The sequence below is a fragment of the Sabethes cyaneus genome, chromosome 1, assembly GCF_943734655.1.
Source record: "Sabethes cyaneus chromosome 1, idSabCyanKW18_F2, whole genome shotgun sequence".
Taxonomy (NCBI): Eukaryota; Metazoa; Arthropoda; class Insecta; order Diptera; family Culicidae; genus Sabethes; species Sabethes cyaneus.
This window is the reverse complement of record NC_071353.1, coordinates 77,208,503-77,234,206: the sequence shown is the minus strand read 5'-3', so window position 1 is coordinate 77,234,206 and position 25,704 is coordinate 77,208,503. Positions and strand designations below refer to the sequence as shown.

Here is a 25,704-nt window from a genome sequence, read left to right as displayed (position 1 = left end):
CAATCTTTGCGCATATGAACTCGAAGTTCATTAGTGTACGCCTTATTCGACACTTGAATTGAAAAAAAGTTTACTCGGAGCGATGAGCTTATAACAGACACGTATCTCTTTAATTATTCTGCAAGAGCTCAAACTGTGATATTTATAATGGTTTTCACATTCTTTTTCTTCACATGTACGAGTGCAGTTGAGAAATATTTAAATAAAACTCTCGTAAATTCGTGGATTCCAGTGCTTTTGAATATCTTTCTGCACACCTCATTCGTGCCCTTCCACCCATCATAAGTCTTCAGCAGCAAAGCAGGACAAAAACGCAGTACGCCTCGAACGGCTTCGTTAACAAATTCGTCTGGACAGTACGCGAAATGCATTCTCAATACGCAAATGCAGGATCTGGTCTGGAAGAAAAAAGAAAGATCAGTGACATCCGTAACACTCAAACTCAAATGTCGATGGTTGAATCGTTTGTTCCATATACGAACCTGTTTCTCATCTATTTCGCGTCGAACACTATCGACATTCCAGAACGAATAACAATTAAGTCGATCATTGTTAGTATGTGAAATACCCGCGTTTTTTATTTATTCTTATCAATCATATACAGTCTTTTTTATTATTACCGCTACCGACAGTGATCTAAAGACACCAGATTATTTTTTATTTTTGTTATACTAAAACCCAAAGCTAAACGGAATACTGAATATGTAACATTCAATAGATGCAATGTTTCAAAACATTGCACAGTGGGGAATCGCTGGCCATCAGCCAAAAAATAAAAGTTCATTTCGACACTCCGTCATATATTTCCTGTGATTATATACTATTGAAGTGTTCAAATCCAAAATTTTAGATCAATATGACAAAATTTGAATTTTCTATGAATCTTGAAAGTATGCTATCTCGGCATGTTTAAGCGTTTTTTTGAAAAATAACCCAATATTTCAAAACATGCTAGAGGTCTAATGGTAGCTCGGATTTCAACGGTGTCTAGAGAAAAGTTCTTCAAAAAATAGTGCTGAATAAATCCCATTGATTGTGTATGCAGTAATTTTTTCATAGTATGCCACAATTTTAATTTTCATTAAAAAAGTGCCATGTTTTCGCGTAAAACACGCTCAAAAGTTTTGAAGTCAAGGTTCGCCACTATTCATACTACCGGTAAAAGTTAGCGTAAAATATGAGCTTTCAGATGGATATAGTCTCATTTAGGGCAGAGTAGCTCAGAGTTCAATAATATAGACAAAATGCAAACACTCAAAGTAAACGTAGGATATCTCAATTATGGGATATCTCCTTTACATGGTTGGATAAGCTGCTTCGAATGCATGGTCCATATTTCATATTGACTAGATTTTAGAGGTTGGAGAAAATCTGGAGGATATGGCAATAGTAATGACGGAAATACATCTCGAAGATCTTTTGCCAATCCTGGTATTAGTTCTGAAATCACTCATGACTCCTCATATAACGTCCACTGCAATGCAAAGAATTTGATTTCGCGGTCATAAATGAATCTAGACAACTATATTGCTGATAGGACGAATGACAGAAGACGCACAAAAATAAGATCTTTTGTTTAATTATAGTCACTTTAACAACTCGGGTCATTCGTGACTTCTGCGGGGTTGGGAATTGAGCCCAGGTCCTCAGTGTGAGAGGTGTGAATGCTAGCCGCTACACTGGTATTGACCCTCAGGAAAATAACGTTATTGCCTCATGCTAAAAATAGTGATAAAAATACACGACAATATTTTACACTCAAAAATGAGTGTGAAAATACAAATCGTAATAGAATTATTCGTCTTCTTATTTCCCCGGATAAAGTTTATGGCTTCTTCGAAACGGAAAAATATAAAAATCTTCCTAAGAACGCTATAGTACTTTTGAAGACGAAACGTGAAACGAGTGATTCTACAGAAGGAGAAGAAGACCAAGACCAAGAAGAAGAAGAAGAAGAAGAAGAAGAAGAAGAAGAAGAAGAATGAAGAAGAAAATGATGATGAAGATAAAGAAGATTAAGAAAACTAATAAGGGGCAAAGTTTTGATTTTTGATTAATATTGACTTATATGTGATTTTGTGTTGTTTATTAAAGCTCATACTTGCTTTGTATTGTTTTATAAAATATTTTATCCTATAAAAATCCATCTGCAATAATTTTCCAAATTTCCTGATTTCTTATCATTATTCACGTCATTATACTTAAAAAATACTTGAAAAATAGATGAAAATTCTTCCTGACACAAAAAAATCAGAGGGGTTGTGTACAAGACACGACCGCATATGTAGGTGACGCAGGACTACGTAAATCTCTTTGTACTACAAAGTTTGTAGTGATAGTAGCATGTATTCATGCTTGTAATCATTCGATTCTTCATGTATACATGCTATATGCAACATATATACATGCTACATGCATTGTATGTAACATTTATCAAAGTAGTAACATTGCATACGTTCAATTCTCAAAAGATTGTGCATTTGAAAACAATTTAACAAAATCAATAACACAAACTATTACTTTCCTGCTACCTTACTGAAATTAAAGATTGTTTTTATTATCCAAGGTTTCCCACGTTGAAAGGATTTTACCAATTCAATCCTATTTTATCAACAGCACATCTTTTCACTACACTTCTAATGAAACGGCAAGCATGCGTATTCATGCACAGCCGTATTATAACCGAACACTACAGCTGTAGCACATTTTTCCAACACAGATATCAAATTCGGCGAGGTTTAATCGTCACGCAGTAAAGAATTTGCGATCTGTTGGGACAACGAACTCGTGTCATTTTTTCTGGCACACTTCCCTAACACAGACATCAGATTGGACTAGGTTTCATCGCGTTCGTAAGAAATCTGTTGGTACGAGGGGGCTTTGTCACTCTCTCTGGCGTACTTCCCAAGCAAGGACATCAAAATAGTCTAGGTTGAACCGCGGTGTTAAGAAATCTTGTTGAAATGAGGAAACTTTGTCACTTGTTTTGGCTTACTTCCCAAGCACAGATATCAAATTGGTATAGGTTTAGATCATCGTAAAGAATTTTCCAACCAATCACGAAGCGAGAATTCTGGTAAAACATAGGTTCATTATTTTCAATTTTTCAATAGTTCAACATCAAGAATCCATACTTTTCTTCATTTGGGTCAATTCTTAGAAAATTTTCCGATCGATTGGTGTAAGAATATTGAAAATCGATCGGAAAACCGCTGAGCTATTAGCGCTCAAAACCTTTCATTTTTCGTGACGCTCGCATTTTTCGATTTTTTGGAATGACACCCTATCTCAAAACTTGCCGTAAGACGTAGTCCTACGTCAACAAAATAAACCTGAAATTCGGGCTCAGCACCCCGAAATTACTTAAGAACCACATATTATCCTTGATTTGAAGAAATTTTTTTGTTTGGTCAGCATTTGTATGGAGTTGCCCCACTGTGCATTGGTTACATTACAACGTTATTGTATTTTTAGATTTTAATTTGTGTAATGAAATTCCTTTCAATTTTTACGTTTTATTTTCTTTAAATTTATCATATCAATGAACTTGACTTTATTGTACGTAATTAAATTTAGTTAGCAAGAACTGTTATTCTCTGCGTTTTTCGACGTACTTGATATTCGATATCAATATTGTTTGCCGATAATGTAGCTCGCGTACCAACAATGTGGTCCGATGTCAAGTGGCAGAGATTTGTTAACGGATCATAATCGACTAAAATTTTTGAGAAAATAATTATTTTTTCATTTCAGATTTTGATTCTGCAGTCTTTTCCGCTTATTTTGATCCTAATTTTGTCATGATCTGACCATGGGAAGTGGCCGAAAAATGATCATACACATGAGCATTCCAGTGCGGCGTGGCGCAACCTCGACGGAACAAAACGCTGCTCTTGTAAAAATCCGATTTTCAATTTTTTTGTATACCTTTCTCTCAGTTTCTGAGAAACTTTCTTCTTCTTTTTTGTTTTTCTCAAGCTGTATTTTGTTTAAAAAGTTCAAAAGTTATAAAAGTCTTTTCTTAGCTACTATCAACAAAACAAAAAAAGTTTGGTCCAGTACGTTGTGTAGTTTCTGAGAACAAAGTACATAAAGTTTTAAAATCGTGTTTTTACTGGAGCGCTGATTGATTCCGTGGAGGTTGTTTCACGCCGCACTGGCATGCTTATGTATATGATCGTTTTTTGGTCACTTCCCATGGTCGTATCATAGCAAAATTAGGATCAAAATAAGCGGAAAAGACCGCAGAATCAATATCTGAAATAAAAACAAAATGGTTTTTTCAAAATTTCAAAATTTTAAAACTAGTCGGTCATGTCCCCTTAAACATCTACTCAATTCAAATGCACTGGATAATAACAATCCGAAAGAATTAGATTGCGTTTCTTGCACAAATGCGAATCCTTCTGTAGTTTATGATGGTTTGCAGAGGTAGCGCCTAAAATTTATGATTTACAAGAGCTTAACCAGTGGGTGGGATGTTGGATATAAGCATATACATGCCCAAAACTATTTTAAAGGATTTTAAGTCAGTAAATGCATCGAATAGCTTAAAAAACTAGTTATTTATTATAATTATTATTTACTAGCTGACCCAACGAACTTCGTATTGCCACAAATTAAACTGTGTTGTACATAAATAAAGTTTCTGAGGAGTTCAACCTTAAATGATTTATTTTGGCAGTTACGTAACTATGAAAACATGGGTAGTTTGATATACAAATTTGCAATTTTTCCTCACAGTAAAGTAGAAAACAACTCCCCCCATTACTTAGCCAGAAAGCGGATAATAAAGCGGATTACATTTCGCCGAATATCATTTCGCGAAAAACCTTAAACGGAATGTACCATTTCACGGAAAACTTTTTCGTGGAAAGTACCATTTTGCAGAAGTAACCCTCTCCTTACTCACTCGCTCATTCGGACCCAACTGAAGGAAAGTAATAGAGGTCAGTAGACCTAGGAAAACAAATAAACCTCTTATTAGGCCATTGCAGATTAATTTTAAAGTTTTTGAAATTTGCTTGAAAAATCGGAGGACAAAAAATAATTTGTGGGGTGCAATTCGATTTTTGACGTAGGACTACGTTTGTTTACTTTCTGGGACTGGGTAGCACTTTGTGAAAACGAAAATAGGAGTGTAACGTTGGAATGAAAGATTTCAAATGCTAATAACTACTAAACTACTGAACGAAACAGAACAATTTATATATCGTTGGAAAGATAAAATGATCAGCAATTTTATGGACGGGCGACAGAGCACTTTTAGGGACGGTGTAAGAGGGGGGGCTCATATACAAAGGAAACACAAATTTCCTCAAAACTCGAGAACTAATCAAGCAAATGCAACCAAATTTGGCATGTGGAATTTATGGAATTTATTTTATGATGATTTGAGACCCTTTACCCCTGTGGTAGGAGGATAAGGACTTTCATACAAATAAAACAAAAATGTTTGCGTATGTGCCATATTTTTTAAACTACATAAACATAAACATAAACTGTGAAAGTAAACTAGTAAAACACTCAGATTCTTTGAACATACATATACCAGAAATGCAGTTTACATTAGTCTTTGATTTAATGATCTGATATAGTCCCACGTCACCCATTCGTACAACCCTTAGGGCTGTATACCTTGTAGTTTTTTTTAATAAAATTCATTTTCTGTGGGCTCTGAGCCTAAAGAACTCGAAAAATGAGTTAACGCGTCTAACACCAAACAGAAATGGAAATTCAAACAATAGAATTTCCAAAAATTGCCATTTTTTCTTTCTTTTCGTCGGTTCTTGAATGGAAAACAATAACATATATATGAAAAGCAAGAACAGATTTGGTTTTTACGTTTAAACTTTAGGCAAAAAAAACATTATTTTTGCTCGATTGAAAAATTCTCTGCCCAACACTGAAAGGACGAAAACTTTATAAAATATTTGTAATAGCCTTGTTGACTAATGTTTTATGGAAAGAAAAAATTTGACGAGTTCGATTAGTTTTTGAGTAACGCTAAATTTCCGTTTTATTTTTATGGGAATCCTTATCCCACTACCAGAGGGGTGAGGGGTCTCAAACCATCATAAAATAAATTCACGCCTCCAGAATCCCCCGCATACCAAATCTGGTTCCATTTGCTTGATTAGTTCTCTAGTTATGAACAATTTTGTATTTCATTTGTATGGGAGCCCCCCCTCTTAAAAGGAGGAAAGGTCATAATTCACCATAGAAAAAATTCTTGCCTCTAAAAACACCCATATGCCAAATTTGGTTTCACTTGCTTGATTAGTTCTCTAGTTCTCTCCCCCTCTTAGAGGAGAGGGGTCTCTAACTATCACAAGAACATCCCCGGCCCCAAAAACCCCTACATGCAAATTTTCACGCCGATCGATTTAGTAGTTTTCGATTCATACCGACAGACAGACAGAAATCCATTTTTATAGCTATAGACTAGATTAGGGGTATTCACTTTGCGCATGCTATGTTGCGTATACGACGTATTGCGTATATTTACTACCGCTACTCGTATAACAGTTCCATCTCCATAGAAACCGGAACTGTAATGCGAACAGCGGCAGTATATAAACGGAATACACCGTTTATGCAACATAGCAAGCGATACGTGAATACCCCTGTTAGTTTTTGATGATAACACTCGTAAATGTTAATGATACCACTTGTAGTAGTGTGTTATGTGTTTTCAAACAAACACTTTTAGCATAGTATCCCATCTTACCCTTAACAAAATATGAATATCACGTGAAACACCGTTTTATTGCTGCATTTCATTATTGTTATATCTATTTATCAATAATAATTATCCAAAATGATGCCTGGAAAAAGCGTGTTTGGGACAGAATGTATTCCTCATTATACAGCCTTATCAAGTCCCTGGATGCTGATCGATACTGACGCCTCTCACTTCTAAACGAGAGTCCTCATGGGATGGGCAGCAATGTAAGTCCAATACTTGCTGCTACTAAAAACTATGGAAACTTCTGCATTTTCACAAGCATTTCGGGAAAGAAATTGTAGAATGAACGGAAAGTCAAAACACTACTGATGAAGCTTGCTAGTCGTAGACGAAGTACGTGTCTGTCAGAATAAAGTTAATAGTAAAATTGAAACGTAAAAAAAACAAACCTTAGCTAAAGAAATTGTTGTTGTTAATAGAGAGAGAAGTAGATCAGGATTCATCTTAGTGGATGATGTGATCTATCGACGAAAGTTACGGGCGAAATCTCTCGGCACTGTACACCACTGAATACCTAGGACATTCGACTATTTCCGCTCAGAATCATGCTACAGTTATCATAAACTACTTCGTTTATCCCGGTAAATAAGTTGCTTATTCTTGTCGGTCTAACAAGCCAGTTGTCGTACGTTCGAATCTCAGCTGGGAGAGGCTATTAGAGTCAATAGGATCGTAGCACCAACTAGAGATGGTCGGGTAGTGGAAAATTTATCCGAAACCCACACCCGTACCCGTACCCGCCGGGTTCGGGTATCGAAAAAAAATAATTTGCGGGTTCGATTCGGGTACGGGTTCTTAATTTTTGGTTTTGTAACCGGGTACGGGTCGGGTCGGGTATCTCTATTGACCGCATTTAACACTAAAGATGGTCGGGGCTACGAAAAAATATCACAAAATGCTTTACGCAACCGGACGTCGCGTAAGCAAAGTCATGGTTTTTTGAACTTTATGTACATTTTTCTCAGGAACGTATTGAAACAAACTTCTTTTTGTTTTCTTGAATAATATTATGAAATAAATTTTATAGATTTTGAAATTTGTGAACAAACCACAACCTGAGATACAAGGAATAAGAAGACGAAAATGTACGAAAAAATGCAATGTTTTTGTTTTTTCTTAAGTCGTGTTTTGTTTACAAGGCTCAAAAATCATAAAAATGTTCATTAACCGTTTACCAACAAAACAAAAAAAAGTTTGTTCCAATTGCTGCTACTCTTGAAAAAAATTTTTTTAGCTCACCTGCCCAAGACCGCCTTTTGGCGGTCTCTCTTTTTTTGAGTAAATAAGTTATATTTTTCAAAATTGGGATCTTTATCAGCTAATTCGAATAACGGATCTCAAAAGGATGCTATCAAAATTTTTTCAGGCTGAAAAAAATTTGATAGCATCCTGAGGGTTTAAATACCAATCAAATGCTGTCAAATCGTTAAAATCAAAAGATCCAAAAGTTATGAGAAGGTCATGGTACAGATGACGATTTTTGGAAAAGGAGAGGAAAGGAAAACGAACGAAAACGCCAATAAGAGCTTCGCAAGATTATTTCATCACGCAAATTTCTTGTGAGATAATCCCATGAGAAATGTCGCTTTTCGTACTTGCATGCTAGTTAAATGACACTAAAAATAGTCGTTGAATAATAGTTGAAAAGTCTGAAGCCAGTAATGCGAAGCAAACTGTAAAAATTTCAAATGCTTATCCACAGATTGCTAGCAGTATTGTTTGAAAATTTTAAATATAAGGAATTTTTAATGTAAAACTCTTTGAAATGGGAAGATTCACACCAGATTGCAATCGGACCCTTTACTTCAGGTCAATGGCTTCGTTAATAGGTGACGATAGTTGCTCAACTATATTAAGCTAAAAAGTTAGCCGGATGTGTTATGCATAGCGAACTTTGTTGTAGTAGATTTTACGATCTCCTATCTAAGTAGACTCATATAAGCGTGTAGATATATAGCTGCGAACAAAAAAGTAGAGTAAAGCGTGTGGAAAAAATCAGCTTCCGCGGTGGCGAGCTGATAAAAAATTTATATCTGTGTTTACATCCAAATATTGACAACTGTCGGTATCAATCAATCACTCTTTTTAATTAAATTATTGATATATTTGAATTCGCAATCAAAAATTTGCCTCAGATACATGCAACATACGCGAATAGTGGGAAACGAAGCTTTCTGTGACCGATGATTTATAGGTGATGATAGGTACTTGGTGTGCTAGACTGTTTTTGTGAACATAAAATAGAAATGCTATTGTAATGCCTTTTTCCGTTTACTACATTCGTAAGTTGCTATCACTTCTAATATTTGTTATATGCATTTAAAACCAAATTTTTTTTGAATGAAAATAATGCTTAATATAAACGAATTAATGAAATCACTCAAACGCCTTTTTAGACGTTGCGTTAGTCGTGGGTAGTACTTTCGAAGTTCATTTTGCGTTTGACCTTGGTGTGGAAAACGCTACGTTCAAAGCGTTGCAACCACTTCAAACCGTTTGCGCTGGATAGAGCATTGACCATTACGTCGTTTTACGAAATTTCCCAATGTGATAAAACAACTCGCAATGAAACTAATTGTCATCATGACTTTGAATGCTAATCAATGGCAATTCGAAATGACACATATCATCGAAGCAATATAGCACGTATGTTCATGGATTCATCGGCTATATAAAACATATATTCTTATATCTAACATTTCTGAGGACAAAATGAAAAATACCAGTATAACTTAACCAGGGTGGCAAGAATTTTATACTGGCTGGTGAATATTCAGGAATCAGTTTTTCTACTTTCGGGGTAGTGTCAAATATTAAGATGAAATATTCTTAAAGGTGCATTTCACCGTCGGGTGTTTTGTTTAAATGATAACAATAGCAGTATTAAAAATTGAACCATCTTTTACTAACATTAAACACCACTGATTCCTTAAAGTTAAGCGTGGACATGCATAAGGGTAGCGATGTTTTTATAAAGCGGCGTTCGCCTTTCCTTCCTTGTCGTCGAACATGAAGAAAATGTATAATACCATACCACAAAGAAAACCATGTAAAAGGACCAGTTGATACTGAAAGTAAATTTCCGATTCCGAGACGCAGACGGAAACAGTTTCATATCACAATTTAAATGAAGTGTCAAGAATCACTAACCAACTCACTCGGACGTCATTTCAATGCAAAAGAGATTACCGGTTATCATCACCAACTAACCGGAGATACTTTTCTCCCGCAAAACCCCTTACGCAGCTCATTTTACCATCAATGTAACTGTTTTTAATTTTCTGCGTCAATCCCTCCGAAGCGTTAAACACACACGGCAGCAAAATTTCGCTACCACACCTCGGCCGTCCTTACTGACGCTGGTGTGATCAAATCTAGGCTCGACACAACACAACAGAATGCTGGCTTTTTGGTGGATAAATATATTTACTTAATCTGAATAAATATTGTAATATGTACATTATAAGCATTAAGATTCATTAAAAATAGCCAAGGGTAGCAAAATTTGATATAACTTCACGTTTGCGCAAGGATGGTCGATATCTACGGTTGAAAAGGAACAAGTGGGCGAAGGGTGTATTCTCGGGAACGGCTTTGCTAGAACGGTCTCTAATTGAGCGGAGTGATTTAGGGCATCCTCTTCCCCCATGGGGTGGTGTTTTTCGGGTAGCAAGTGAGTTTCCAAATGAGGGAGAACATTTTTAGCTCGAAGAGAGATTACAACGCTGGAAAAAGAAAAGCAGAAAAGCTGATACATTTATACAACCACCGCAAACACATATTTTGGAAAACAAGTTTTTCAATCCCAATCAATGCTAGTCATATTGTTAACCGATAATTTCGAAAAATTCATAGTTGTGATTGCGTTATTTAAGAAATTGTTATCCGTTTTGCATCCATCAACATTTCATATATTTTCTGAACAAAATAAATACGACAATGGCGATAACTTCCTAATTAACAGATAAATTCTAGCACCACTCTTGAGTGAAGAAAAATTATGAAAAAATTGGACTCGCATTTCGAGGAGCAAGTTATTGATATGTATTAACGCAATACTTTTAAAGGCTTATAGTTGCAAATTCCAATTTATACTTGGATACCTTGATAAGGGCGTGTCCTCGATATTAAACAAAATGTAAATGCTGAACAGCAATACAATTATGACCGGTAAACAATTCAAGATTTATCATATAATGTGTTTAGTGCACATTTGATCCATTTAGATAACACTTTCATTTCGTCCCGAAAAAGGGTGCATAATCCTATTATCTTTTCCCGCAGGCGAGCGACGATATCACACCAAAACGATACTGTTAGTCCCTCGACACCATGCTGGTCAAATTCGCATACCTAATCGTATTCATAAAATAATCCGGCACCATTCCAGATTTTTCTCTTGTTTTTTTTCTTATACGTTTGATTGCGATTGGGATAGCTGGTATGCTGGGCACGCGCGAGAATTGTCACTAATATTTTATAATGGTGCAATTAAAAAATGTCATTTCATATCTTTTTCTTTCGTTGTTCATGTCATTACAGGTGATGCCAGTAATACGAGTATTGGCAGCGGTGAAGGAACGGGGGAGGAAGATGACGATTCGAACGGCAAGAAAAACCAGAAAAAACGTGGCATTTTTCCTAAGGTCGCAACTAATATTCTAAGAGCGTGGTTGTTTCAACATCTAACGGTGAGTCATTCGTAAATCATCTCTATATTTTGTTATGTTTTGTCTCTTCCATTCCCAACTGTGCAAACAAAGACAGTTATAAATGTTACTGTTCTACCGTTTGTTAAAAGGATTGCAAGCGTAATTTAACACTCGTTGTAATGGAAGCTTTCATTCAATAAGTTTGTCTTAGAAATCCGAAGTTAAACTGAATTCGTAGGACGAATAAGTGTTTGATATATGAAAAGGGACAATGGTAAATATTGTATATGCATACACTTTTCAATTGCTCTCGTTATATTATTTGGTATTCTCGCATAAGTATAACAAGATTTTAGAGCAATCTTGGAAGTTGCATTGAAATTGTCTATGTGCACAAAAGTGTTGTATGGCAGAAATTATTTGAATTCGGTACGGATTCAATTAATGGGCCACACAGCAGTTCACTTACTTTATAGGGTTCTTACACGAGGTCCACAAAAAGATTTCTTTGAGCAGCTTTTCACCTTTCAGTACGAGTGGATATTTTAGGCTGTGTGAATGGAAAAGTTAGCTGTCCTTATCCCATAAAGTTTACATAATAAAAGCAAAGCAAACTATAATATTCATACCGCCTATTATTACAGGACATCTAGCTAGACTACCTAGAAGCTTCAACGTATCTGAACTTGTAAGGGATACGAAATAAATGAAATAATGTTTCACAGCACTAAATCGAATACTGCCTGCACTTTTTAAAAATACACAGATATTTTATTTTGAATAAGACTCTACTATGGTGACTTATACAACAGAAACTGCAACCAAAATAGAAGGTAAAAAAACTTCTCCAATCCAAGCAACAAACGCATAACCAATGATAAATTGAAAGCTGAGCGTGACCGCTGTGTAAACGGCATGTAAACATTGCGGGGGTCAAGAGTCCTGCTGGGTGATTTTCCTCTGCTTTCCTCTGTTTCTGTTCTTGAACTGCATCGCACCAAGCGTTTATTAAGTGAAATTTTATACATGGTGAGCGAGTGAATAAACGCAGCATAGCGTTGACCGCCGAAATAGTAAAATTGGTCGTTTGAGCACTAGCACGTAACCTGATGCCATAAATGAAGAGCATGCTCATACTGATAGACAACAATGACTCTAAGCTAATCCGTTTTGTTATGAATCAGACTGGATTGAAATAATATAGGGTTTGGGAAAGATGTCTGAGGTTTCGAGGTGACAAAAAATTTATTAATACATGTCTTTAAAAACAAACGAACTATTGATAGTTAGCATCGCAATTGCAGACACTGTAGTCTTTGTAGTAGTAGTAGTGAGGTCCGTCCCGGAGTAGTGGTTAGCATTCTCGCCTCTCACGCTGAGGACCCGGGTTCAAATCCCAGCCCCGCAGAAGTCACGAATGACCCAAGCTGTTAAAGTGACTATAATCTTACAAAAAAAGTAGTAGGAGTGTTCTGTTCATTTTTGTAATTCGTGTAAGTTGAGACAATGCATGTAATATCATTAAGCATTTTTAATGACTTTTGTGTGGTTTACAGTAAACTTTTATCACATATCCCCTATTTCTCACTTTATAGTTCCAGATTGTGGTCACATGTCACTTGGTTCCGCAGTTATTTCGGTGAAATTTCGTAAATCTTTTAAAATTTGTTTGAGACATGTTGGTTTTTTCAAACAAACTATCGACATCCAAATTCATTTGGTTTGGACACTAAGAACCCGTAATGGATTCCCCGAAAGTTATGACCTTTTCAGTGAATTTTGCGGTACTAAAAAGATGTATACCATGCTTAGAGGATTAATGTTCATCATAATTGCCGGAAACAGCTGTAGATATTTTTCGATTTTCACTCTTAGCTTACAGGATCTTGACTATGCTGTTTGGAATTATAAATGCCTTGTCCGATGTGTTATGCGTTTATGTTTGATTCAGTTTGACGATATTGACATCAGATTCGATGTCTATTCCAGTCGAGGACCTGTCTAGGGTGCCAATTATTTCGATTAGCATTGACGCACTGTGAAGGTTTTGCTCATCCCACTATATGCAAAATGCATCTGATTGCTTGCTCCCAGTTCGCCTCGAGTATGACACTGGTATAAGAAACCAATTATGGTATGTTCGAATCTCTGAAAGAGGCTGTAAGACCGTAGCACTAGCCTTACAGTTTTTCTGTAAACTAACAGCTGGTTACAAAGTCTTTCGAATAAACGAAAAGGTCTAGTTCCGAATGCGAAATGTAGCACCAAGGATTTGCTTTGCTGGTTTTATTTTTTGTAACTCGACAATAACTCCTATAAAAGTTGTGTTTGTCGGCAATTTTTGTTCTTTTTTTCATGTTGGTAAAAAATTGCTCTCATAATGTGAAGACAAATCTTTGATGATTTTACAGCTCGTCTGCGCATCATAATAATATATTTGTCCTTGAAGTGCTTATGTTTTGCTTAGAACCGTGGAACATCCACTTCAATTCAATTGATACAACAATACATTATCCAACTGTTTGTCAACATCGAATCGAGTTTGCTTTTATGCACCTTACCGAAAAAATGCTGATAATGATGCAATATTTATGTACGTGATATATGATTTACAGCCCATGTTTACAGTGATAGCAATTCTTTGCACAATCATTGGAGAACAAATCAGACTCATCGGATTGATGCACATGAAAGATTTTTATATTGGGACGTGTATTCTGAGGTCTACACTTTTCAGAGAATATGTGCATGTACCGTAATTTTATGCACTGAAAATAGTACGGGCAAAAACATAAACATATTGTTCGAATGGTTGTATTCCATTGAATATACCTATATATACTTGAATCGTTTTCAATCGTTTTCGGCTTAGGTTGCTTTACTGTTTGTTCCGGCTATTTGACACTGTTTGGTACAATATTTGCAATAAAAATCAACGTGCATGCACGCGCGATAATCTTATCTTATTTTGGATGTCAATTCAAAATGACAAATAATTCAAGACATTTATATTTATAAAATGCAAATCATCTACCAAGCATGCACTCACATAATGCAAAAATGCGGTAAAATGCGCCTCTTTGCTGATGGCTTGTTTGTTATTTTCTGCGATTTATTGTAATGCGTTCATTGATATGCCGAACCGTTTCAAACCAGTCCGTCTTGCGAGAGCCATGCAGTGCACATATATGATTGTAGTAGATTCAACACGGCAGATATTGATATACCACTTTTTGCCCCGACCTCTCGAAACTCATTGGTATGTGATTTTTCGCTTTCGGAACGGTAAGCCATTGTTGAGGTAAAACAATGTATATATATTTGCTTAATTTGCTTCGCTGACCAATTGATTCCCTTCACTCGATGATTGGTTTACTGAATACTGCTTTTTTTAGGTCTGCAGCAACCGAAAGTAACCGAAATCTTATCGGTGCAAGTTTATCTCTAAAACAATTAAGATCTTTTTACCGCCACTTAAAATTCGCTTCCTTTGCGAAAATTTTAATTGAGACTACTCTGGAGGCAGCTATGGTAGAATTTCTCTTCCACAGATTATTGAATAATACATGTGCAGCAATCATTATTCCTTTTTTATTTAGTACAGAAGCACTAGACGATCAGTGCGCGGTTAAGTTATACTTTCAAATTTATAAATATATTACAATTTCTTCTTTAAAACTTTCAATTCTACTTTTTTTCTTGATGCATCTACGTTTTCTTCTACGGCAGGTCGGTTTCCCTTTCTCGTTAAATAACGCGCAGCAGTTGAGAAGATTAAACGTGGTATCTGCTGCTTTGACTGACTTGGTTATCGGTTCTGGGTACGCGCTCTCATATCCAATTGTGTTAGGAACGCGAGCACACTTTTATACTACCCACATAGCCATCACTACAAACCGAACTGCGCACTCGAAGAAAAACTAAAAAGAGTTTGAGTCCCCCCTGCGATGAACCTGTGTATCGGTTTAGATCAAAGATCGGTTTTCGAAATAAATTTTCGTATACTAAACCGCAGGAGATCTGCCCTAAGTTCTATCTCACGACTCGCAAAAGCAACATCTTGCTTCAATGAAATGTTTTTGGAATATGAAGACCGTTTGGAAGAGCAATACAAAGGAGAACAAGAAAATATGAAGACATTTCGATCATACTACTTTGGCTTTCTTTCATTAATTTCATTCCTGGAATGCAGGAGGAAAACAAACCTGTCATGACTTTTGGCGAATGGTTGCTGTTGCGTAGATTCAATAATCGTCCATTGCAATGGTTTGGTTTGAGACTAAAATTACGTCCAGTTTTGAATATGTACAGTTTCAAAGAAATTTTGTAGTGTTTTTCCTCCATCGTGCTAATTATGAATGATATGTTTTTTAATTATTTTCACGAATAAAATGGTTTACAATATTGATTCTTCTTTTGAAATTCATTCAAAAATATTCAAACATCGTTTAACCCTCAATCAGTGGTTGGAGAATTCGCGAAAAAGTGATCATTTGAATCGATGAACATCCCTCATGAACATACACTATTCGCCTTACTCGCCGATAATGCACGCATCAGCTTTGAATTTTATCACGAACAGAACCTGAATGTGAACATCAGAATTCGTTCAAAAATTGAATATTTAACATTGAGTGTGTTCGATTTTTCGGATATAGAATGCCCGGGGTCGTCGGAAAGTATTTAAAATAATATTACCACGAAAAGGGAATAGTTTAAAGTAGTGTTAGTGGCTTTACAAGCAGCAGAAAGCGTCAATTTGCACTTTTGCGTTGCTCACGATATTCGTATATTCAGCGATGCTACGAAGCGTGAGTGTATGTTGCTCATTGTTATAGGCGAATTGAACCACTCGTGTAGCTGTTTTATCATGATAAAAACCGTTTGCCGATGCTCGGCGTATCTATTCATTTTGCGAGTTTTCCAACCTCTGCCCTCAATTGATCTACCAACAAATCAACGCAATCTGCTCAACCGGGTACACTTAGTAATTCCTTGATAAGGCCAGCAACAGATTAATTAATTACATATAACTACAATAATTACAACCATTACAAGATGTGAACATATAATTACAACCATTAATATAAGATACCAATTAATACCAATTGAATGTAGTCCACAAAGTTTGTCAAAATATTAAATAAATTTAATAAAAAAGTACTCCGATTTTTTTTCAAACTTTGCGTATTTGTTCGTTTTCTGAAAATTTAAGACCTGTATTTTTTATTTGGCGCTTAGGGTTCACCGTCCTGATTTAGGGAGGTCCCAAACATAATCATCCTTACCATTAGACCTTTTTTAAATTCATAACCTTCACACGACCAATTGTAATAATTTTGGTAGCGAACGAAAAGTATGATAATGAGCTTTTAAGAAAAATTATAACCTCGACAGATTTCAATGTCACACAGTCTACACATGGGAACACTTATCGTGTTTATGTGAACTTCGACTCGCAATCTCTGGAAAACGCAATACTCTCGATTCCCTGGAATTGCCTTTATGAAAATGAGAACCCCGATGAATGTTTAGAATTCTTCAATCGCCATATCAAAGCTGTACACGACTGTTGTATACTTCTCCGAACCAGAGCTCGCCGTTGGAAATCAAACGCATGGTTTAACGGTTATGTTCGACGGTGCCTCCTTGAACGTGATCTGGCGTACAAAGATTGGCTTAAAGCTACACCACAACTGAAGGCCATCAAGCGACAACAGTATAAGGTGTTGCGAAATCGTGCGAACGCCGAGGTTGCCAGAGCAAAAAAAGAATACCTTGAGAGATATTTGGATAGCAGAACGTCATCAAAATGTTTATGGCAACGTGTGAGGAGCTTGGGGGTTGGCAAAGCACAAACGGCGTTGCCCAGTGATTGTGATCCCGATCAAGTCAATAATGTATTTTTATCGAACTATACCGGCAGTGCCACCGTAGAAGAAAGTTTTTCAAATGCATCGTTGCCATCACCGTATAACTTCTCTTTTCGCCTAGTTTATTGGTGGGAAGTTACAAATGCTATCTGGGAAATCACGTCAAATGCTGTAGGACTAGATGGCTTGCCTATCAAATTTATCAAGATCATCTTACCGTTTATTCAACCGCCTCATTGCATCCTCTACTTTCCCGAATTGTTGGAAGCAAGCAAAAATTTTGCCATTGAAGAAGAATCCTCGACTTAATGACATCAGAAACTTACGTCCAATCAGTATATTATGCGGATTTTCTAAAATTTTCGAGAAACTTCTCAAGTAGCAAATGACTTCTTACGTGGAAAGTAACAACCTTCTTAGTGAATTTCAAGCTGGTTTTCGTGAAGGTCAAAGCATTAAAACCGCTGTGCTGAGAGTTCATGACGACTTAAGGGCAATAATCGATAAAAAAGGTGTCGGCATTTTACTGCTACTTGATTTTTCGAAAGCGTTTGATACCATTCCACATCGGAAACTATTGGCGAAACTGCAAACACAATTCAATTTCTCCTCTTCAGCTGTCAGCCTGATACGTTCATATTTACAAGGAAGACAACAAGCAGTGTTCTGTGGTGATCGCTTTTCGAGTATGGTTCAAATAACATCTGGTGTACCTCAAGGCTCAGTTCTCGGCCCTTTGCTGTTTTGTTGTCACATAAATGACCTCCCGAACGTTCTTCACTATTGCTCTATCCAGATGTATGCTGACGATGTGCAGCTTTACATTGGAGGTCTCAGCCCGTGTATGCGCGAAATAACCAGCAAAGTAAATGAAGACCTTGAAATGATTCTGGTGTGGTCGCGGCGAAATGGACTTGTAATTAATCCTGATAAAAGCAAGGCATTGTTCGTTTCCAGTAGACGGAGAAGACATAATGGATCTATGCTGCCGATGTCCAACATCATGATGGACGGAGTGTGTATCGAGTGATCCGAAAAAGTGAATAATCTTGGATTCTTTTTTCAAAGCGACCTGCAATGGGACGGCCTATTATCACAGCAGTGCGGAAAAATATATGCTGGTCTGCGAACGCTGTATACTTGCATGTCTGCTGCACCAGTTGATGTCAAGTTAAAACTGTTCAAATCGCTAATCTTGCCGCATTTTCTATTTGGAGATATTTTTCACGTTCGCCTCAGTGCTGCTTCTTTCGATCGCCTTCGAGTGGCACTAAATTGTTGCGTACGCTTTAGATATGGGTTAAGCCGGTATGATCATGTGTCTCATCTGCAGAAAAATTTGTTGGGATGCCCTCTACAGGTGTTCTACTCGTATCGATCCTGTATTTTCCTGAGGAAACTGATAGCGACACAAAATCCTGCCATACTGCACAGAAAAGTAATACGTTTCCGTGGACGCCGTTTGGAAAACTTATTGGTGCCTATGAATAACACAACAAACTACGCCAACTCGTTGTTCGTTAGAGGTCTGCTAAATTGGAACCGTTTACCACCGACATTTAAGTGTGCGACATCGGAAGTAGTTTTTAAGAGAGGCTGCATCGAGTTTTGGAATCGCCAGTAGGGAGTTAGTTTTAGTTAGTTAGTATAAGTAATTAATTAGGATTGCAAGATTTTACAAGATTTGAGCTAATAATGACAAACCGGAGGTAGTATATTTTAAAAGGTTGTACCTTAAACTACTGGACAATAAACATATACATAACATATACATAAGCGAGCTTTGTATGGAAAATATTCTATTCGATGTGATACCTAAAAAAATAAAATCTCATTTTTTTTCTGAAAGTCTGAGCTTTTATACATAATATATCAAAATTTGAGAAACATTTTTTTTTTGTTTTGCAGATACAACTTTTTAAATAAAATATTGTCGATTAATTTAAGAACCACTCTAACTCACTAGGGTGTACCCCAAGCGCAAAATAAAAAACCTGATTTAATCCACCTTGTGGTGAAATGAACCTTTGTTATACGGTCCTATTTGCTATTTGAGATAGAAATCGACACGTCTTCGGAGCATAATTCATCTATTGGTTAACGTTGCGTAGTGCGTTGGTTTACATAAAAGTTTTGGACATTGAATAAGTTTACAAAATTTGAACAAAATAGGAGCACTTACAAATTTTGATAGATCCTTTTTTCATGAAATTGCTGAGTAAGTTGTTATTAATATGAGTAAGTGCAAGTAAAAGTAATTTCTAAGAGGAAATATTATTCTTTAACATATACATTGCGTAGTAAATGTCTAGTTTATAAGTTTTCGAACTATGCATAATTTCCTGTAATGCAATTCTATTTGATTCACATCAATAAAGTTTTCTTGAATACAATGTGAGTTTTATTGTACTTTTATGACGGTTTTCATGACCAATTTTGGTCTTAAATGCCATCATAAGTGTGTAATAAAACGCAAATTGTTGCTTGGGCGTGTAGGTCTTTGAATATCATATTGTTATAAAGTTACAAATCGTTGTTTAACTAACGTATATTCTTCAATTAACTTGTTATGAGCAAAATGTCATAAATATTCAATGCATTAATACTTTAAATTGTTAGGAAAACAGATGTGAGTTGTACCGCAATGGATCCCAACTGGAATTTTCTCTAGTTTCTTCATATGGAAAAATGGTGTCTTTATGCAGCAAAACTATCAGCAAATGTAAAATATTTAAAATGTATCCGTCTGTTAGTAGTCAAGTAATTCGAGTCAAAATTAGGGTATTTTTTATAATCAAAGTTCTACAGTTCCTAAACAAGCAAACATAGACGTACAATACATTCAGCAAAGTTGTGTGTTTCTACTATTTGTACAACTTTGTAATACATGGAAAAGTCATACAACAATTACAAAAAGAGCTAAAATAGAAAAACTGATTTTACAAATTCATATACAATAAATAAGATTTTTCTATCTTTGCTGAAGAGATAGAAGGTTGCTGTCTTCAACAAAATTTCTTGTAATAATATGCTCTAAAACTTTGCAGAACACGTCAATGTGTTATATTGAAACTGAGGAAAAATATTTTTTTAGGATAAATCAAAATTTAAATTCTGTCGAACGAAAGAACTTTCAATTTCAAGAAATTCTTCCAAAGGTTTGATAAATCTAAAACCAAGTTTACCCAGTCAAAACTATAATGCGCACATTTTGGTTTTGGCTTTTGGGAGATTAAGCGCGCGAGTAACCGTGTTACAAAAGTTGGCGCGAGTTTTCGAGGGTTGATACAGTCACCCCAACATTATGGGCCACCCAGTATTATGGGCCAGTCCATACTTTACATTAGTTTCATACGTAACAAATTAGTATTTAACTATCGAGTATGAGTTCAATAGATAGAAGCAACTTTCCGATGCATGCTTGATAGCAATACACTTAGTTCAAATGCATTAATTTTCCTAATTTTTCGATTGTTGTCAGTTTGCTCCAATCGACTGTCGATTTGTTGTTGTTTTTGCGGTTGTTATAAAAAGTCGGTTGTGAATTATAAGTTGAATAGCGGTGTAAATTTATGTGTCTGAGCATAAAATGAACGGAAATCGAGGGAATAGGTATGTATTCATTGAATTACGGTGAAACCGCCTAGAAAAATTTATTTTATACGAAATTAAACAATGGTCCATAATACTGGGAGCAAAATTGACTTTTCCCAGTATTATGGGTCAAGCATATAGATCAAGAGGATTCGCAGTTTTTCACTATAATTGTAGTTTGTAAAATTGTAATCAGTAAAACGAAAAAATGTGCACAGAAAATCAGTACAGTACAGTTCCGCGTTATTTTTGGAAACCACCCAAAACTAATAATCCAGGATCAAATACTTTCTTGTTCCTGAACTGACTTACTGTACTTAGTTGGCTTGCTGTTCTAAGATAAAGCCTGATGAACAAAGTTTCTCCAATGCACTCGGTTGTGGGCCAACGCTCTTCAATTTCTCAGACTCGCTCCGCTTAATCTAACCTTCTTGCTCGCTGCGCCCTCATTCCTACCGGATGTGAGCCAAATACTATCTTTGTAGGGTAGTTGTCCGGCATTCTTGCAACATGCCCTGCCTATCGTATCCGTTTAGCTTAGGCCGCCTTTTGCATACTTGGTTTGCCATAGAGACCATCACTTTGATGAAGCCCTCTGCGTGACTCGAATGAACTTGACATTCCACTCGAAATCCGAACACAGCACTGAGTACCATCCATCATACATTGAGTCAGTTTAATGAGCTTCCTGAAGAAGAAGCTAAAATTAAATCTAAACTCAACGCACTCAGACAGTTGCTGAGTGCAGTACAAGATACAACAAGATCCCTAAATCACGAGAACCACACACATATACACACAAACACGCGCGCGCGCGTGCGGGCGATTTTCTCGAAATAAAACCTATGTTGTTTTACTGACCCATAATACTGGGAACATTGACCTATAATTCTGACCAGGTTTAAAAGTGGCCCATAATACTGGGAATGGAATATGCTCACATTTTGTTGTTCTGCAAAATAGTGTGTAATTTTTGAACAAGATTACCTACAGAACATCAAACTATGGTATATTTATAACCAATTAAGTTATAAATGATCTGTAAATTATTTAAATCTGGGTTTCTACCGATAATTTTGTAGCAGCATCGTGCTTAACTGGCCCGTAATACTGGGATGACTGTATCTTTTGACCGGCAAAACCAATTCTTATGAAATTTTGCAGATACATTCGTACTGTCAAAACCATTCGTTTGATACTAAAATATAATGGAATCTTGATAAATTATCTTAGTTAAAATCATTATAAATTATTGTTAATTTTGGTGTGTTGTACACGATTGTTAATAACTTTCAAATTAAACGTCCAATCAAAAAACAATTCAATAGTGATCTATTGAGCTATATTAACTTTGAAATGAGACTAATAGCGCAAAAATCGATTTGGCCACCTCTGAGAAACAGGCGATAATTATTACACTGTTAAAACAGGTTTTTTAAGGTTAACTTTTAAACTACTTGTTTGTTCTCAATAAAACTTCCTGAAAATTTTTATGATGCAAGAGCTTTTATTTTATACTAAGATCATTGAAATCGTGTCACGTAGTTTCCACATTTTTGTTTATAACTTTTAAACGAAACATCGGACCACGAACCTATTTAGTAGGGATATACTAGACAATAATACCACAGACTAAATAATACCTTTCAAACGAATGGTCAATGGTCCATTTGATTTCGCTAGTTAATGCATCAAAAATAATCGAGAAGAATGTCGACGGAATCGAGAAAGGTCGTTCAAAATTAATTCATGATCTTACAAGAACATCTTATGCATAAGTGTTTATTCATTTTATTTTTTTATAATATTAGGCCATTGCAAATTATTTTTTTAAAGTTTTTGTCCCTCTCCCCCCCCCCGGCTCCAAAAATCGGAGGGCAAAAAAATTTGTTAAACGTGAGTAAGTTTTTTTGTATAAAATCTATTATTTGTGGGTTTTACAGCCTAAAAAACTCGAAAAAAGAGTTTACGGAGTGTTAACGCTTCTAGAACGAAACAAAAGTGGAAGTACAAATAATGTAATTTCCGAAAATCGGCAAATTTTTTTTTCGATTTTGACTCTATTTTAGAAGGTCTTTTGCATGGAAAATATTAGCTTATGTATGAAGAGCAAGAATACATTCACGATTAAACTTCAAGTAAAAATTTCTAAGAGTCTTAATTTTTTTTGCGTGATTAAAAAAATCTCTTTGTTTTTTTTCGTCCCTCCCCCTTTCAGTTATCCAGCATCCGAAGGACAAAAACTTTAAAAAATATTTGTAAAGGCCTTACTATTACTATTATCAATGAACAAAAATATGAATTTGCGTTAGTACATAGACAGTTTTACGGTTAATATTAGTAATAGGTATTTTAAAATATCTCATGACCACCAAAATTCTAAAATATTCATACAACGAATTATGCTGCTACACAGTTGTGTTGATATTTGCTGTCATGTTTTAACCAGTGCCTCGAAAGCGACTTATTTATATTTATGGGAATATTAGTGTGAATATTAATGTTATTGATATAATATTAAAATACATATATACTAATGAAGAAGTTTCGAGATTTTAAAATTGAACATATTTAGACAAAAATCAACCTAAAAATGCCAAGGGAAGTAATCTAGCCTAGGTGTAAATAATTATTCAGTCTGGCCCATTTCCTGAAATAAATAAAACATTCATCATGGTTTGGCTCTAAAATGTAATATGTGCGTTCTAGTGCTGTAACTGAATTAGTACGCACCCGGGAAAGTTTAGGTAAACACGGTCTGTCTAAAACTGAAATGGAATGGTACGAATATGCCACAAGCGATAAGCAACACATCTTGGCGCCATTCAGACCGCTTGCAAGCTAATATCTCATGTGAGATATTTATAATGAAAACAAAAGCAGATTTACGCGATGATCAGGCTATTTCTTTTAATCAAGAAATTTAAGGGAAGAAAAGTGGTAAAGAGATTAGAAGCAGGATTTGCAATATGGTAGATGTTAATTAAACTATGATTTTTTTAATTGTTCGCTTGATGCAATATCCGAAAGACACTTGCACTAACTAACAACCTAATTAATTTATTAAACTGGAAAATTATATTATATAATATGTAATAATAAACTTGGACAAACTGCAATATGTAACGATAAACTTGGGAAAACTGTACTGTTCCGATTCAAACTTCGGAGACCTTTAAGGTCTTTATTAAAACTACGAACATTTCTGTCTCTGATGAAAATTTATCGTGTTATTTAACTCAATTAAGTGAGTTTATATATTTTTTACTGAACAGACTACGCGAACGGCATTTAAAGCATGTTCAATTCGCAACCTGAACCTTTGCAATTTTTGCGATAAGAACCTGAAAAATCTGATATTATTCGTGGCTGTCCGAAGTTTGAATCGCTCGTGCAAAATGTGATTCAAATTTCGGACACTTAAATTTTCCTAGCATCTTCAAAATAAAGCATTTAGCACTGTATTTCAACTTCGTTTTAGTTGATACATACCTTCCACGTACCTAATAATCATAACAAGCAAAGAAAATCGCTTTAAAATTGATAAAATGCGGCAAACGAAAACACAGCAACTTCTGCACAAAACGCTAAGAGTAAGCTAATCAAGTGAAAATCTAAGTTTTAACTTTTTACAGCGCCTATTGATTCCCAACAAGAAGTCTTACAGCTAAATGTTTTACCTACCCGGATGAAGGACATCCTAATAAACACGGTGGTGTATAGTAAGCACAAGATTTTGTCGTATTAGCAATGTTGTGTATTTCATGCTAAAGTGTCCGAAGTTTGAAGTCATCCGAAACTTGAATCGAAACAGTATCTTACCTCAGAATTTCTAAAAAATCAATGTTATGGATGTTTGAATAAACTGCATAGATTCCAGTAACTTTAATTGTAACTTGTTTAGATTTTGTAACAAATATATACTTAATACAGGCAGCGTATGCCCGTCGGTGCGCTCTTCATTATCAATCTACCGTATTACACTACACCATATGACATAAATATCATGATTTAATGTAGTTTATATATTATTCGACTTTCCAGTTGGCTTTGAGGTATGACACTGGCCTAATAAGCCAGTCGTCCTATGTTCGAATCTCTACTAGGAGAAACTGTCAGAGTCAATAGAATCGTAGCAACTGGCCCTGCACTCTAACAGCTGGCTGCGAAGTCTGTCATATAAAAACAGAAGGTCAAGTTTCGATAACGGAATGTAGCACCTAGGCTTTGCTTTTCTTTACTAAATATGTAGTAGCGTCTCCAGGCTCTATAAAGGGGAAATCTCAGAAGACTTATCTATTTGATCATTTTATAAAGTTAATTATTTACTTCGGTCGAGTTACTACACCCAGAGAACACGCAATCAGTCTCACTTTTTAAACCGAGAGTTTATATAAAGTGAAGCATATTTGTCTCATATTAAAGTGTTTATTCAAAGGATCTGAAATTTTTAGAGAAAAAGTAAAACTGTATTTTAATTAAGCAGCAGACTTACGATACTTTTTGCTCTTTTAAAGATAATGCAATCCAAATTGTCAAAATATTGTGTTCCCTAGTAAGCAATGCTAGTGTATTAATGCACACTGGCGCATTTTTGTTGTGTATATGAATTTCACTCGCCGAACCGATCGTTATAGTTTGGTACAATCTCACCTTCTGAAGCTTGGAAAATGCAAAGTTCAGAAAAAAAATTGTTTTCGTAATCAAAAGCCGTCCAACGCATAATAACTTTCCAATATATTGTAAATGAATGCTTTATCTATCTTCAGAATAGCAAGTTGATGCGATTTCTTGTTTGGGTCTGTTTATAGGTGACATTTATTGTCAACGCTTTTTT

At 35.6% G+C, this 25,704-nt stretch overlaps 1 protein-coding gene across 1 annotated transcript in view; it reads left to right on the top strand.

Annotated features, from left to right (window-relative positions):
* The window catches only part of LOC128745856 (homeobox protein homothorax-like), a 248,446-nt gene that overhangs the window by 55,530 nt on the left and 167,212 nt on the right, over window positions 1-25,704 (top strand). Inside the window, exon 3 of the mRNA XM_053842927.1 lies at window positions 11,291-11,439. Within this exon, the coding sequence (XP_053698902.1) occupies window positions 11,291-11,439 (149 nt within the window). The remainder of the gene's footprint in view (window positions 1-11,290; window positions 11,440-25,704) is intronic.